Genomic DNA, 14,914 nt, shown 5'->3' with positions numbered 1-14,914 from the left:
ATGTAAAAAATAATAAGCAGAGAACCGACAAAGACTCCTGGGTTATAAGGTTAAATGGATCTTTTTTCTAGTACCGGTCCTCCAAGCAGCCGCCACGGCGAACTGAAATTAGTCGTAACGCACTTCCCCCCAAAGTCGGGCTTTCGCAGAACCTGTGCACAAGATATCTTCGGCCTGCAGTGCCTCCCGCACCCACGCGTCACCTGCGCTATTCACGTGAATGTAGCAGGTGCACGCTCGCGTGACCAATCTGCAGTGGCCGGAGCGCCCCTTTTTCTTCACTTTCTTTTTTTTTTTTTTTTTTTTTTTCGTTGCTCCCTCACTGGTAACCAAGTGATCGCAGGGTGGTCAGCCTCAAAAATTTTCTCCCCTTTCTTTTGAACGCCTTTTTTTGTGTGCACGTACGGATTCGCTGGGAACTGTCCGAAAAGAGAAAACAAAAACGTACAGCCCTAGGAAGCATAACCGCTCCCTAAGCAGCAAGCTGAGGGGCGCCCTTTTGTTTATTTCACCTGAGGCTACTGCCGAGAATGGCGTACCGGCAGTCCGCGCATGCGCATATCGCTATTGGTAAAAGGTCAATTAGCCAGTGTTTAAGGTGTGGTAATGTATTTTTATGTAGTTTTCTCTAAATGAGCTTCACAAACATTCGGTTACCTGAAAAAAAATGCAGAAAAATCGTATTAAAATATTTATGTAGGCTGGACTGTCACGCTAAAATGAATTTGCAAACACTGTTGTCGCTAGCTTTTTCGCAGACAAGCCTATAGGATATCGTCGTGGAGGAAAAACGGTTCTTTTTGGAAACAGCTGTTCAAGCTCGTACGGGTTGTGCTCGCAAATACCACTCATTCCCGTATTAGGGCTTTCTGGTTGCACGCGTACTTTCATTTCATTTTAATTCTTAGCCCAAGCCTTCACCCATTCCCTCCCCACCCTCGTCTTTAGGTTTCAATCTCCCCCGGATTCCTTTTCCACTCATAATATTTTCGGTTTCCCTTGAAACCTTACAGGCCTCTGAAGCCTCACTGCATTGATGCAAGAAAAAGCTATACGTGCACCATGAGCTCACTCAACCTCAATTACGCAACAAAAAGCCACCCGAACTTGAAGCCGCTGAGGACACAATGTTCAGGTATCGTTGGCGCCTGTCCCCCCCATCGAGGAACAAGCTTGCTGGCTACACCTTTCCGCGCGTGGGGTCCTGCCGAATGCGCCTCCCCTCCAGGAATCGCTCTTTCTTCGCCTTCTGTCGCCCCACCGGAAATTACCTCTTCAAGTCGTGCATATCATAGACACCCCAGATAAACATCGCTTTCTTCCATTATAAAAAGGAAAAAAAATGAATAGGCTGGTTTGGCGAGAGCTGAGACAGTCGTCTTCATGAGAAAAACAAGTGACACACCCCTCTGTTTACCAAGGGGGCTGGTAGTCGGGGTCGAAGCCCCTTAGGGGGTCGGGCTGTCGGCGTCCCGTGTCATCGTTGTCGTCGTATCATGTAGTCACGGCACTAAAACACCGGTACACTCGTTTTCCAATTCCTCGCGCTAGAACGTAACGCATACTAAACGAACGCACCGGGACACTCGGTATACAGGGCTTCGCGCCAGAACGTTTTATCTCCGTCGTCAAAAACTCCTACTAAAAACACACCGTGACACTCGCTTTCCAACGACTCGCGCTAGGACGCTTCGTGTTTCAAAGACACGAGACTTACAGCAAAGCTGTATATCATACCCCCGAACGGTTTCATCTCCGTAGGCAAAACCGCCAAGCCGCCGAGAATACACTTAGAGTCGTATACCCTTCGCCCCTCCGCAGGTTTCACGTTAGTGAAGATGGCCCGGGACTAGTTTGCTAATCATGCGCAGGTCCAACCTTCGACTCCGCGTCCTTTAAATGTACGTGTACAGAATATAACATGCAGAAACGGCCTCTACAGAAGGTTTTGTACCAAAAAGCCTTCGTCAAAACGTTGAAATGTTCGATGAAACGGCCGCCGGGAGTTCGATAAAATGGCGTTTGATAAATTGCCGGGAACAATTTCGCAATCCGCCCACCTGCTCTCTCCCTTTTTTATTTGTCATGGTTATTTTTCCCGTGAGTGCGGGTAAAGTAGTTTTAAATATTTCCCGAAGGTAATTTGAAAAATCTCCATTTTCTGCCCCAGTATCGCGACACAAGGAAGAAATCGAGAAGCTCGCTCTGGGAATTCGAAAACTTTAGGGGGGCGAGGAACCAACAATTTATGCTCTGCAGGGCTGAAATTTTACCTGTGAGTGCGCTTTAAGTAGTTTTAGGTATTTCGCGAAGGCCTTTTTAAAAATCTTTCTGTGCAGCACTAGTATAACCGCTAGTATTGCGAAACAAATCAGAAATCAAGGGCCCCTTATGGAAAACTTTAGGTGTGTGAGGAACCGGTAATTAATGCTTTACACTGCTCTAATTTTCGCCGCGGGTGCGCTTGAAGTAATTCTAGGTATTTCAAGAAGGCCTTTTGAAAAACCTGCTTCCGTTCGAGAGCTACGATTTTTTTTTTGCTCCCTCCCATTCAGTTACGCTCGCCGTCGACGGCTGCCGCCGAGGAGGGCGCTAGGCGTCTTCGGAGGCGCGTGTCCCCAAAAGTTGGGGATGTAGATATTGTAGACAAATCTGATTGATTTTCTTTGCAAGCCTACGAGCATACATATATTCTGGTCGGTATGCGGGTCCCACACGATAGACGCATATTCTAAAAGCGTACTACATATATATATATATATATATATATATATATATATATATATATATATAGCAGAACAGAGAGATACGGGACGAGGGACTCGGTAAAGATGCATATCAAGGTTGCAGTCGTCATTGCCAGTGCTATTCGGCTTTTTTCGAAATGTTTAATAGGGCCGAATGACGTGTGCTTGTCACGTTTCTTTGATTCATTGATAAATAAGCGAAAATATAAGTCGAGAAAAAGTCCGCCGGATTTTTTCTCGACTTATATTTTCGCTTATTTATCAATGAATCAAAGAAACGTGACAAGCACACGTCATTCGGCCCTATTAAACATTTCGAAAAAAGCCGAATAGCACTGGCAATGACGACTGCAACCTTGATATGTATATATATATATATATATCTATATATATATACAGAAAGAAATGCCGGCAGTCTACAACGCCAAAGAAGGCATAGGGGAAGGATAGACTATTTTTTTACCGTTCGTGACGTTACGGCATTTCTTTCTGTATTTCCTAACGAGCCCCTCATTTCCAAACTATATATATATATATATATATATATAGCGAATCATAAAATGGGAAATGAGGGGCTCCGCGAAATAAGACAGACAAGAAAACCTCGGAAAGCAAAGGGGAGGTTCTGGTGGGTCATAGCAAGAGATGAAGAATTTTTTTAGTCCAAAAGAAAGTGGTGAAAAAATTCCCGCCGGGTGGGATCCGAACCCACGACCTCCAGAATACCGGTCTGGTGCGATAACCACTACGCTACAGGCGGGGCTGTTTCCCCAGCACTTTCTCGGGTATTTATGTTAAGGTATTTTTGTTTCCTGCACTTGGGGGTGCTAGCCAGCGCCACTCGGACTACTCGGGATGAAGGGGACCTTCTTTTTAACCACCGGGCCGTGACTCGAGTGTCTACGACATGTCGAGACTGGTCGACCAGCGTTGAACCCTCTTAAGCTCCTTTTGGCACCAAGGCTGCCAGATTCTTCATGTATTTCTATGACCCACCACAACCTCCCCTTTGCTTTCCGAGGTTTTCTTGACTGCCAACCCTTATTTGAAATATATATATATATATATACGATTACATACGATCATCAGTCTCGTAGCTAATCCCAGTCAATATGCATAATGAATTTCTTAGCTTCTTGCCCCCTCCCCCAAAACACATGATCGGCCGACAAGCGTGCCACAATGGCGGCGACTCCGCTGGTATACCCTCGCGCGACCCAAAATGGCGAGCAGAGAAAACAAACAGCCAGGGAGGGAGGCGAATTCCGCGACCGATTCACATATCACAAACAATGGAAATTGATTTGTACCTATCTGCTGTGTGACGTTAGTTCTCGTCTAGCGTAGTCCACGTGCGTTGCTTCAGAAAACTGCAAGTGTTTAGATTTGCGTTGATAAGCTACTTCAAAGTGCGGGGGTCGTTGTGTAAGTCAGTTTCTTTCTTCTCCGGCCCGACATTGGAAAGCTGTAAAGGATGGAGGGTGAGTTGTCGAAGTTGGTTGAGAGCCTTCATTTGGAGAAATAGCACAAACGAGAGAGGACACAAGAAGGAAGGAGGCTGTGTCATTCTTCCCTCCTTCTTGTGTCATCTCTCCTTCGCGCTGTGTTTTGAACGGAACGGGAAGCGGCCACGAGAGGGGCCAGGGACAAGGCGGCTTCTACTTCCAGAATGGAAAGGGTGAGTAAAACAGCAGCAACTTACGAATACAACCTTCTTATGCAGTACCCGCACCGTCAAACCAGATGTGCGGGTATTACGTGATATTTATAGCGGTGGACCAAAAGTCATTATCCATGCGAAGCACGCTGACGCTACCCACACCCGCACCACTTCAATTCTACAGCGCCCTTTGCATCCTGAGTCCCAGTCTGATTCGGGCCACTACATTTTAATTCAGTACCGTACTTACACAATGCCTTCACAATTGTTTATGTGGCTTACCGCAAGTCGGCACCCAAGACGCATCCAACGAGACTTGTACGGAGCGATGAGATGTTATGAACCAAAGTTCAACCTTGAGTAGGAAGGTCGTTGTGGTCAGAAGCTGTTGTAGGCGGCCAATGAGGCGGTGCCGCCAAGACCACTTTTATTCAGGTTGCGCTGGCCATGCCATGGTCGGGACGAAATGATTAGAACAGGGGTGCCGCTCCAGACAGGGTGCAGAGTGCTGAGTCTTCCGTGCCAGCTGGCCAATCTTCTTATGGTGATGGTGGTGCTGAAGAAGATGATAGTGGTGCTACAGGGCTCCCCCCCCCTAGCGCAGAGCGCGGTAGAGAAAACTGATCTGGATGTTGTTTTGTGCAGTACTGTACGTTAAAGTGGGGGGGGGGTGGTAGGAGAAGCACTTATGGAAGTTCACAGGAACATGTAATGTTTGTCCGTAGCCAGAGAGAGTCCGTGAGCAGTCAGTGGTCAAGTGGGTGGAGTTGAGTAAAGGGCATAATCCTGGTCGTCGGCGAGGTAGCGTCCGGGTAAGGGGCAACCTCTGGTGGTCGAGGCTGGGAGTGCGGCAACGGACGCATTGCGGCGTGCGAAGCGGCTGCTGCAGTTGATGGTGGAGCGAACGGCAGGCGTAACTGGAAGGACAGCGACAAGGTGAAGCAGAATGACGACCGGAGTGCGGGCTTGACTGTGCTGTGGTGGGAGCTCTGGGGATGCGTCGCTGTAGGGGGCAACGTGCGCACGTGCCCTGAGAGAGGGAGCAGCGGAGGGCGCCAACGACAAGTGTCTCTCGAACTATCGGCGTGTCGGGTTCCTGTCGTGTAGTGCACTCGCGCTGGTTTCATCCGGTGTCAGAGAGAAGAGCACCTGTGACACCGTAAACCGAATACGCTCGTGTAGCAGGGAATCGGTCGAGGTGGAGTGACCAGTTTGTGGCGCGTCTGACTGCATAGGGACTAGAAATTATTTTTTCGGCGACGTTTGTTGGGAAGTTGTCCCGTAATTGTTTCTCCGGTGTCTCCATCGTAGCCAGGGTGTCAGGACTGTCGGGGGCAGTCTGACCAGCTTCGAGTATCAGTTGCACTTCCGAGAATCTCGAGCTCTTGTTGACTTCTGGAAGCTGTTCCACCGGTGACGGGGGAGAGTGCTCACGTGTGCGGGGAAGAGAAGGGTCTCAAAGATCCTTCTCACCTGTGCCGTGCGGCGAAGGCGGTGAAGTTTCCCAGTTGTTAGCGGCAAAGCAGTCAACACCCGGGTTGGTTTGTGTAGCAGAAGCAACAATGTGTGGGTCTGCGCCATGGTGTGCCGTCGAGTTGACTACCTAAGTGAAACGTCAACTCGGAAGCGCCGCAAGTCGTAGTCGGGGCTCGCGTTTGTTGGTCAGGTGGGGGTGGACCCGCCGGCGACGTGTAATCCACAGATGCCGTTGGAAGGCGGGGTGGTGTAGACAAAGTGGTTCCTTTACCGTAGTGGTTTAGGACGACGGCCTTGAGATCGTCGTATGTACTTGGGCCTGGGGCTGGCAACTGGATGCGCTCAGTGAGGTCAGCAGGATACTTTTCTAAAGTAACGAGGTACCTGGTTTCCTGGGACTGGATGTTGTGAACATAAAAATGCCTCTCCAGGATGACGACCATGCAGCGTGGTTTGTGATGCAGTCAAACGGAATCAGCAAGGGAAGGTCTACGAGGGCGGGGAACGTTCTTCGCGTGCCGTCGTCCCCGTTGTGGCTGGGGAAGCAGCGTTGCGAAGCCATGGTGAAGCCACTTGTCCGGGTCACCAAATTGTAGGCGGCCGATGAGGCGGTGCGGCCGAGCGCACGTTTATTCAGGTTGCGCTGGCCATGCCATGGTCGGGACGAGGTGAGTAGAACAGGGGTGCCGCTCCAGACCGGGTGCCGAGTGCTGAGCCTTCCGTGCCAGCTGGCCAATCTGCTGATGATGATGGTGGCGCTGAAGAAGATGATGGTAGTGGCGCTACACTGTCTGCCACGTTCTTCACTAAGGTTTTTAAAGACTGTAGCCGCCCGGCTAAAGAAAAGCAGTGGTTGAAAGACGTTTATATAGGCAAAGCATTTCTGAACTTCTAGTTCTGGTGGCAATATTCATACTTTTCAACATTGTTCAGAAAAGAGGAAAGGATTAGGATATCTGAGGCAAAACATAAATGCATAAGTGATATTGGCGGTGTTCTTCTCATTAAGCATACATGGCTGTTTGATTAAACGTGCCTCTTGAATAATGTAAAAATACGCCCAAAATATTGATACAAGGTAAAGCGGCATTTACAATGATGTATTTAAAATACTCATTCAGAGGCTAGTTTTCACAAAACACGGTGGACAAGAGCACCGCGCAAACCAGGGAACGAACACGCTTCACCGTCAGCGTCCTCTTCATCTCCCTTCTTGAAGATGATCCCGGCTAGCACAGTACATGTATACCGTCCTCTTTGTCGGGAATTTAAATAATGCCGCGTAGCAATATTGCAACAAGCGGTCGCCCGCGACACTAGGCCCTCTCTGCAGCATTTCCAGAAGTCAGTAAGCAACACTGCCGAAAGATTGCAGTATGTGGCGCTTGGAATGCGCGTGGGCCAGTGGAACGCGTTAAAATTGAATCGACTTCAGCGAACCTCTAGCGTGCTTATCGTAGGAGGAGCAAGACGGGAGAGGAAGAGCATGAGAGGTTAGGGAGGAAGAGAAGGGAGGCATGTACGTGGCAGGGGCAGCAGACGACTATCGTCTTCACTAGCCATAGCAACGAAGTGAGCGTCTATGCAGCCATTCCTTATAAACGTGCGCCTAAATATCCTCCACCTCCGTTCCACAGATTTTCACGTAAAAATGTTACTCTTAATTATCAATAGCTACATACATATAGCATGGAAAGCACGCAAACTTGGTGACTGCCGCAGGTCCTTCCAGCCAGAAACTAGGACCAGTTTTCCTGACTTAAGTGATTTAGCGCTGACACGTGTATACGCGGAAGCCCAGGCTGCCCGCACACGAGTGTAATAATGATATCCATACTAACAAGAGTGGCCCCTTTTTCCGGAACTCTCAGTTAATAGCCAGAAGAAGCCGAAATGAGCGCATTGTTAACATCCGCCCAGGTAGTGAAAAGACGGTTGGGAAAAAACACGAAGAGACATATTGGATGAGATAAAAGACTTGTTGAGCACACAAAAACGTAGCTTTATTGGCCCGAGCTTGAGATCGCAACTTGAAGACTCTTGCCAGCAGGTGGGCATTTTCCAAGTTTGCATTTGCTTTAAAATACCTCGTAATATCTCCGCCATCAGCTCTCAATTCATCAGATTCCAGTACCTTGAGTTGTTGGTCGGTCATCCGGCCACTTTCATTAAGTAGGCGAGCAGGTGCTTGGCAACTCTGTCGCTAGGTACTTTGACGGCCATGCAGAGCTGCACGAAATAAACGCGACACAAGTAACGTCAGTGCATAATATGCAGTAATAAAGTTCCGCTGAAAATTTCAAATACTTTTCGGGCATCTTTTAATGTTTCCTGAGGACGTCGAATACTGGTTTTAGCTCTTCTGGGTGTACGATACATACATGCCCAACAACTTTAGGGCAATTTAAAACATTCAAACAACCTCATGGAATTGGTATATATATATATATATATATATATATATATATATATATATATATATATATATATATATATATATATATATATATATATATATATATATATATATATATATGAGAGCCCTTAAATACAGCAAAGCGTTACGTTCAGTACAAATACCAAAAATACTGCCCATAAGCGGCCAAATATATTGTCTATTCTTTCTCCAGGGGCAGCTGTCCGTTGATATCACGGCTTCTACTTTTTTTGGGCCGAGCAGAAGAGTTTTTCTAGCGTCATATTGCCCGCAAACAGACATATAGTGTTTAGTAGTAAATATGCGGAAATGCCCCCCCTGCGACCATACGAAACCGTTAGCCATAGAAGTATTCGAATGAGCTAGACAGCTGTACTTGCTTATTGGATTTACCATAGCGAGTTATGCGCTTCGTGTTTGAAACAACGAAGACTAAATACGTCAGTACTTTCTGCTTCTTAATAGTTGTTGCCTGTTATACCTTGTTTCTACTTTAGGTTCTCGGAAAAATAGAATTCATAGAGGATAGTTTACCTCGCCGTACAGGTTTCATTCTTGTACGCAGGTACAACAAATTCATTCTTATTACGTGGAAACGGAAACGTCTTCATCAAACAATTATCTAAAGACATCAACGAAAACATTAGGTCGCCCTGCATGTCTTAAATATTTACCATTACCTAAATTCAAATAGCAATGGGGAAAGATAATTTCACCAGTATGCCTTGCCTAAAACAAAAAACATAACCTTAACAAAACGGCACTTGCCAGTTGCAAAACTGTTCAATTTTAGTACCCGCACATAAACAAGGCTAACAAACGTATAGCAACACTTCTCAAATCGCTTCAGTAGCCACACGCACTACAACTTAAGACTCGCATTGTGCCCGCCGTGTGAAAAATATAATGCTGTTTAGAACGTTTTGATGGGGCCAGAAAATTTTCCAGCTACGAGGACCGAATGGTCAGATTGGAACAGAATTTTACAAGATTTACATGTTCAGAACAGGTTCTCGACGACGTACCAATTTCCCTCGCTGCCCAGAACAAAACTGACATCGAATGATTTTCTCTGTGTGAAGTTTGGCGCTGTCCTCGGAAATATGCATCAACATTTATTGTGCCCTCAAATGATGTGAAAGGGCAGCCAGCCTTGCATGGTGGGGTTCCAAACTAAACAGCTCCATACACATTCATAGATATAGATGTGCATCCACAGGTACTGGATCAGCGAAGAAACTGCAGAGAAAACCATTGCATCTTACGCGTGTTTTGTGGCGACTCAGAACAACTCACGGGCTTTTCTTTCCCATGTTGAGGCTGTTTATGCTGCCGGTCGTTTTTTTTTTCTTTGGAGGCAGTTCACATATAAAAAAATCAAATCCTTTTTTTTTTTTTGTAAAAGGAAGATGGTTAAAACGTGAAGCTTTCTCCCTTGCAACCAAGGTGAAAGTCAAACGATAATAATCCAACTGCATCGACTGTGTCGGTATGGCACAATCGGGATAGGCGTAGGCTTCACAACGCAAGTTACCCAGCTTCGACTTCGACCACGGAAGAGCTTTTCTTTTAGGCGCTTGACATGCCTTTCCCCGCACGGGGCACCTTGAGTAATCTTGGTGACGGCATTGGCGGCACCGTGGACCCCGAGCCCCACGCTCACGCTGTAATATACCGTGGCTAGGAGTTTTAAGGTGAAGGGCATAAACCACAAACGGTGACCGTGGGATAAATTTTGAAAGCTATGTATGAGATGTTCAGTGGGTAATGTGTTAGTCTGAATCTGTCGGATGAGGACGGACTACCGCCTTGTGAGTGTACGATGTGGGAAGGGGTGTACCTTGCGCTGCGCGCGAAAAGCCAGGAGGAATTCGTGCGGGCTGAAGGACGGCTGTGCATCGCTTAAGGTTGACGAGAGCTGGTCAGGTGCCCGGTAGATAGTTGCTCGGGCGAGCGTATGCATGCCCGCTCATTTTCTGCCAAACCCTCGTGCCCAGGAGTCCAAATAATGTACAACGTGTACGGTTTGTAGTCAAGCGCGTCTTTGATGAGGCGGGCTGTGCGGCGGTGCAGATCATTTCTGATCAATTGTCTGCAGGTGTCCTGCGAATCGGTGACGATGATGATGGGTGTTTCCGGACAAACTATACGGGTGGTAGCGGCGTATATGGCTCGTGCAATATATCGAGTTTCTAGGTCGTTGATAGCATTTACGTCTGGTTCGATCGTGGCGAGTTTGTAGTTTAAAGGTCCGACGAGAGCCGTGATGCCTCCCCCATCTTACCCAGGATGTGCGTCAACCTAGTAAACGTGCTTCACGGGGCAGAGGCGCTGCAGCATTTTCGAGGGGACTTTGGTCCTGATGTCGCACCGTTCAGCATGCCAGTCGCAGTCCATGTTCTTTGGCAGGGGGCTGATGGTGATGCGTGCTCGGTGTTCAAGGGAGAGGACTCTTTCTTCCTGCGATGCGGATGGTGCTGGATCCGCAGAGTAGCCGCAAGATCGCGTAGGATGATCTAGCAGCTTCCGCATGGTCATAGTTGCTTTGGTTATACTCTGGATTGTGAGACCTAGAACCCTGATCTGAGAGCGTTGGAGGATTGGTCTGCCTTCTATGGTGATGTGCAGTTCTTATTTCTGATGCGCCGTGTGCTTCGTGACCACCAAGAATTCGGATTTCTCGGGTGAGAAAGAGAGGCCGCCCCTGGTATCGTATCTTGCGATTGCATCAGCAGCTTCATGTAGTGCCTGCTCTATTTCAGCCGGGGATCCTTCACTGGTCCATATTGCAATGTCGTCCGCATAAATGACATGTTTAATGCCAGGCATGCGGGCGAGCATTTCTGGCAGATCCTTAATGGCAAGATTGAAAAGCGTCGGAGACAGGATGGAGCCCTGCGGTGTGAATCTGTTTGGGGGTTGTTGGATGCTCAATTCATAAGGTCCGAGGGTGAGCGTTATGGTGCGGTTTCGAAGAAAATCTCTAATGTATTTGTACATTTTCCGGCAACAATTCGTGCTTTCTAGATTCTGAAGGATGAGGTCATGTTTGACAGTATCAAAAGCTTTACATAGGTCTAATGCCAGTATTGGCCGCATCTGCGCTGAGCTAGGGTAATCCAGGATTTATTCGTTAAGCTGCAGGAGGCAGTATTGTGTAGATATGAATTTTCGATAACCAATTAGTGTGCGAGGGAAATCTTCCGGGCATTCTAGATGTCTGCGGAGCCGGTTCACGACTATCTTCTCGATCAGTTTTCCGAGGCATGACGTGAGGGATATTGGTCGGAGATTATCAAAGCTGAGCTTCTTCAAAGGCTTTGAGATGAGGACTGCCTTCGCCGTTTGCCAGTCGTAGGGGAGTCGCCCTTTCTGCCATGCGCTGTTGATATGCTCCGTAAGTGTTTCGCAGTCCTTTTCCGTTAGGTTGAGGAATAATTTGTAAGTGATTTTGTCCGGGCCCGGAGTAGTGTTGCGCCTTAGCTGCTGTAACGCTGCTCGGTCTTCCGCTACCGTGAATATCGGCTTCCATTTTTTGGTCATCCGGCTGGAGTCCAGTCGGGTCACTGTAACACGGCGTGTCTGCGGCAGGTAGGTATTTGGCAGCAAGCTGTTGAAGCAGCACATCGGGCTGCACGCCATGCTGATGGAAGAGACGGAGAACGTCGTTGTTTTGATCCGCCTTCGTCTCCTTAGGCTGTATGAGAGCCCGTATTGCTGCGCATTCCAAGTCTCCCACTGTGACGTTCGCACAGTGAGCGCCAGTTGTTTCGTGTGAGAGATTCAGCGTATTGCTGTGCTGCAACAGATAGTATAGCTATTCTGGCGTTGAGCTTGCGGTTGTGCTTATTCTTCTTCCATTCCTTCACGATTGCTCTTCGGGCTTCCCAGAGATAAAAGAGGTGAGGTTTGATGACCGGGTGCTCTTCTGTTGTCTGTACTATGGTGGTATTAGTCGTCTAAACTGACTGGTGATTGTTCCGGTTCCTGTGAAGGAAAGCTGTGCCAGTTTGAAATCTTTACTTGCTTTCTCCGGCGCTTAAGGTTGGCTACTTGGACGCGAGTCTCAATAATATTGTGGTACCTTGTGACTCATGGGACTTGCTCCATTGGCATATGTACTGTCCTTTTAACAGGATAAGGTCAGGGGTGGTGTCTTTTTTGGCCGAGTTTCCTTCTCTGGTAGGTTGATTGCTATCATTGAGTAGAGTGTACCCGTTTTTGTTGACAAGCGCGTCGATTTTACGTCCCTTCGCAGTGATGCGGCTGTACCCCCATGCCGCATGCGGAGCGTTAAAGTCACCCGCGATAAGGTGCGCAACACGCTTATCTGGAATATTCCCGTATACTCGATTTAATTTTGCTGCATACACCCGCGACGGACTGTACAGGTTTGTTCTGAATATAGTCTGCGGTTTACTGTGTTTTTTTATAGGCTGCGGTATGATTCCAATAGTTGCGGTGTGCAGGCTGTCGTCGGCGTGCGCATGCACCTCGGTGTCCGTTAGTGATTGGTTTACTAGTGTGGCTATCTTGAGTGTGCCGTCCCGTATGACCGCGGTATCAAATGTTTGGCACCCAGCCACACATGCCGATATAATTGTTTCCTGTAGGAGAATTACGTCGGGCTTGCGTGAAACATATTGCGGGTGTTGGAGAAACAGCCCTCTTTTGGTTGGAAGTCGTCTACAGTTTAATTACCAACCCAGAATGTCATCGGCTGGGTTATTACACGGTTGTGGAGGGGAAATGTTCGATGTCGCCTGTGGTCTAGTTGTCCCCATTGTTGGTGTGTAGAGTGCGCTGGCTCTGGTTGGCCTCTGAGGCGTAGGGATGCGAGCGGGGTGACGTAAAACGGTGTGCCGACAAGGGTGTTGACTCAAGGACATCTAAGCGTCTCTGAATGTCCTGTTGAGATTGCTGTATGACTTTCAGCGATTGATCTGTTTTTTTCATCATTAGGGCTAATTGAGAGGCTGACTGTTCGGCTTTCTGCTCAATCTCGATAAAACGGGCCTCTGCTTTTTGCTCCAACTCCTCTGCCGCTTTGGTGGCGGCTTCTGAAAGCTGAGCGATGATCACACTGATTTTTGTGCTGAGCTCCCAGAAATCGAGTTCATGGTTATTAACGACGGGAGCGCACTGTCGTTTGCTGGGGGGATTGTTCAGTTCGCGCTTTTTTGTCGAAGACGTTCGGCGGGGTGAGAGAGTCCTCTTCGCCATTCTAGATCGGGGGGACCTCGCTAGTGTCCGTTATGTTTGTATCCGCGATTTGCGACTAGACTAAGTGGACGTAGCTATGGGTGTGTCGTCGGGCATGCGTCTCAATGACTCAGCAATGCTTGGCTTTGGGTCGAGGAAAGCTCGTTTGTACGCGTCCGACTGCCATGTGGGTGTGGTGTATTTGCGTGTATTGGGTGTGTTTTTGGCACTGAGTGGTTGATGGTAGGCAAGGCTGACCGACTCACCGAGCGGCGCTTTCTTCGCAGGCTGAGGCTTCGTTCTCTCCGGTTACCGTTATTGCAGGCGCGGCTGCCACTGCTGCCATCGCTTGCCCCAGCTGTTGGCTGCACCTGCATTCTGCTTGTGTGCTGTTTCTGCACTCACGTGCCAGCTCCCTGGACTTGTCGTGTTTGCTAAAGGGCTCACCCTCAGCAGCGACTTGTAGGGACGTTTCGGCCTTTTTCCCGTCTTTCTTTTGAGCCTGGGCTCTCATGAAATACGCTGCCTTGGAAGTTGCGGAGTCAGCTTGATCGCGGTCTGGATTTGTGGGGTCATCCTCTGGATGTTCCCCCTGGCAGTTGGCGCAACAGAGCTTGCACGCGTGTTCTTGATCTGGTGTGCCGCAGGCCTTACACTTGATATGCCGGCTTGTGGCCAAATGTCCGCTCGATGGCCGATGCCATAGCAGGTGAAGCAGAATTGTGGCTTTCGGTTTGTGTGGCTTGCAGTCGTATTTGGCGCGGTAGTAGGGGACAAAACGGGTAACGTACGTGCCCCTCAACATCAGGAGTGCTGTTTTCGTATTCGCCATCATGCGGGCACTCAGAACATCCGTATCCGGGGAGCAGAGGTTCTGCATGAGCTCTTTGGGTGATATACCGGCCTCGGTTCCGTGAACGATGCCTCGGTATGAGTGTTCCGGTGCGGTGGCATAAATACGAACCCTGCGAACATAGCCGCCGATGTAGATTCCGGTGACTCGTGCGATCTTTTCGCTGGCAGAGTCGCGAAGGGACTTGATCGCAGCAATGTTCCAGTGGCGAGGTACGTCGACGTAGGTCGCCTTTGCTTCCGACTGCAGAAGATTCGCTGCGCTTTCAGTCGCCACCATGAGCGCCGCGGGTCGATGGATGGCCAGGACAAAAGCGTCTTATGTGGACTGGTTCTTGGTCTGCTGCTTTTTGCGGAGGACGGTGAGCCAGTCATCTTCCTCTGCATGGTAGAGTTGGACCATCTTTACAGTTCGGGTGGAGCGAAATGCCTCGGAGTGTAGTGATAATAACTGCGAAGCGCAAAAAGTCTTCTAGCTCCGGGCCACGCAGGCACGCGGTGGGGGTGAGCGCGGCCGCCGTAGCTGTAGCGTTCGGCCCT

At 48.7% G+C, this 14,914-nt stretch overlaps 1 protein-coding gene across 1 annotated transcript in view; it reads right to left on the bottom strand.

Moving 5' to 3' along the window:
* Window positions 1–7,976: 7,976 nt before the first annotated feature.
* Window positions 7,977–14,914, bottom strand: part of LOC144145194 (uncharacterized) — a 44,629-nt gene continuing 37,691 nt past the window's right edge. Inside the window, exon 6 of the mRNA XM_077676716.1 lies at window positions 7,977–8,112. Within this exon, the coding sequence (XP_077532842.1) occupies window positions 8,035–8,112 (78 nt within the window). The 3' untranslated portion in view covers window positions 7,977–8,034. The remainder of the gene's footprint in view (window positions 8,113–14,914) is intronic.

This window comes from Haemaphysalis longicornis, unplaced genomic scaffold, assembly GCF_048455015.1.
Source record: "Haemaphysalis longicornis isolate Haplotype H1 unplaced genomic scaffold, Haemaphysalis longicornis Haplotype H1 scaffold_7, whole genome shotgun sequence".
Lineage (NCBI taxonomy): Eukaryota > Metazoa > Arthropoda > Arachnida > Ixodida > Ixodidae > Haemaphysalis > Haemaphysalis longicornis.
The sequence above is the reverse complement of the archived record's forward strand: the minus strand, read 5'-3'. Positions and strand labels throughout refer to the sequence as shown.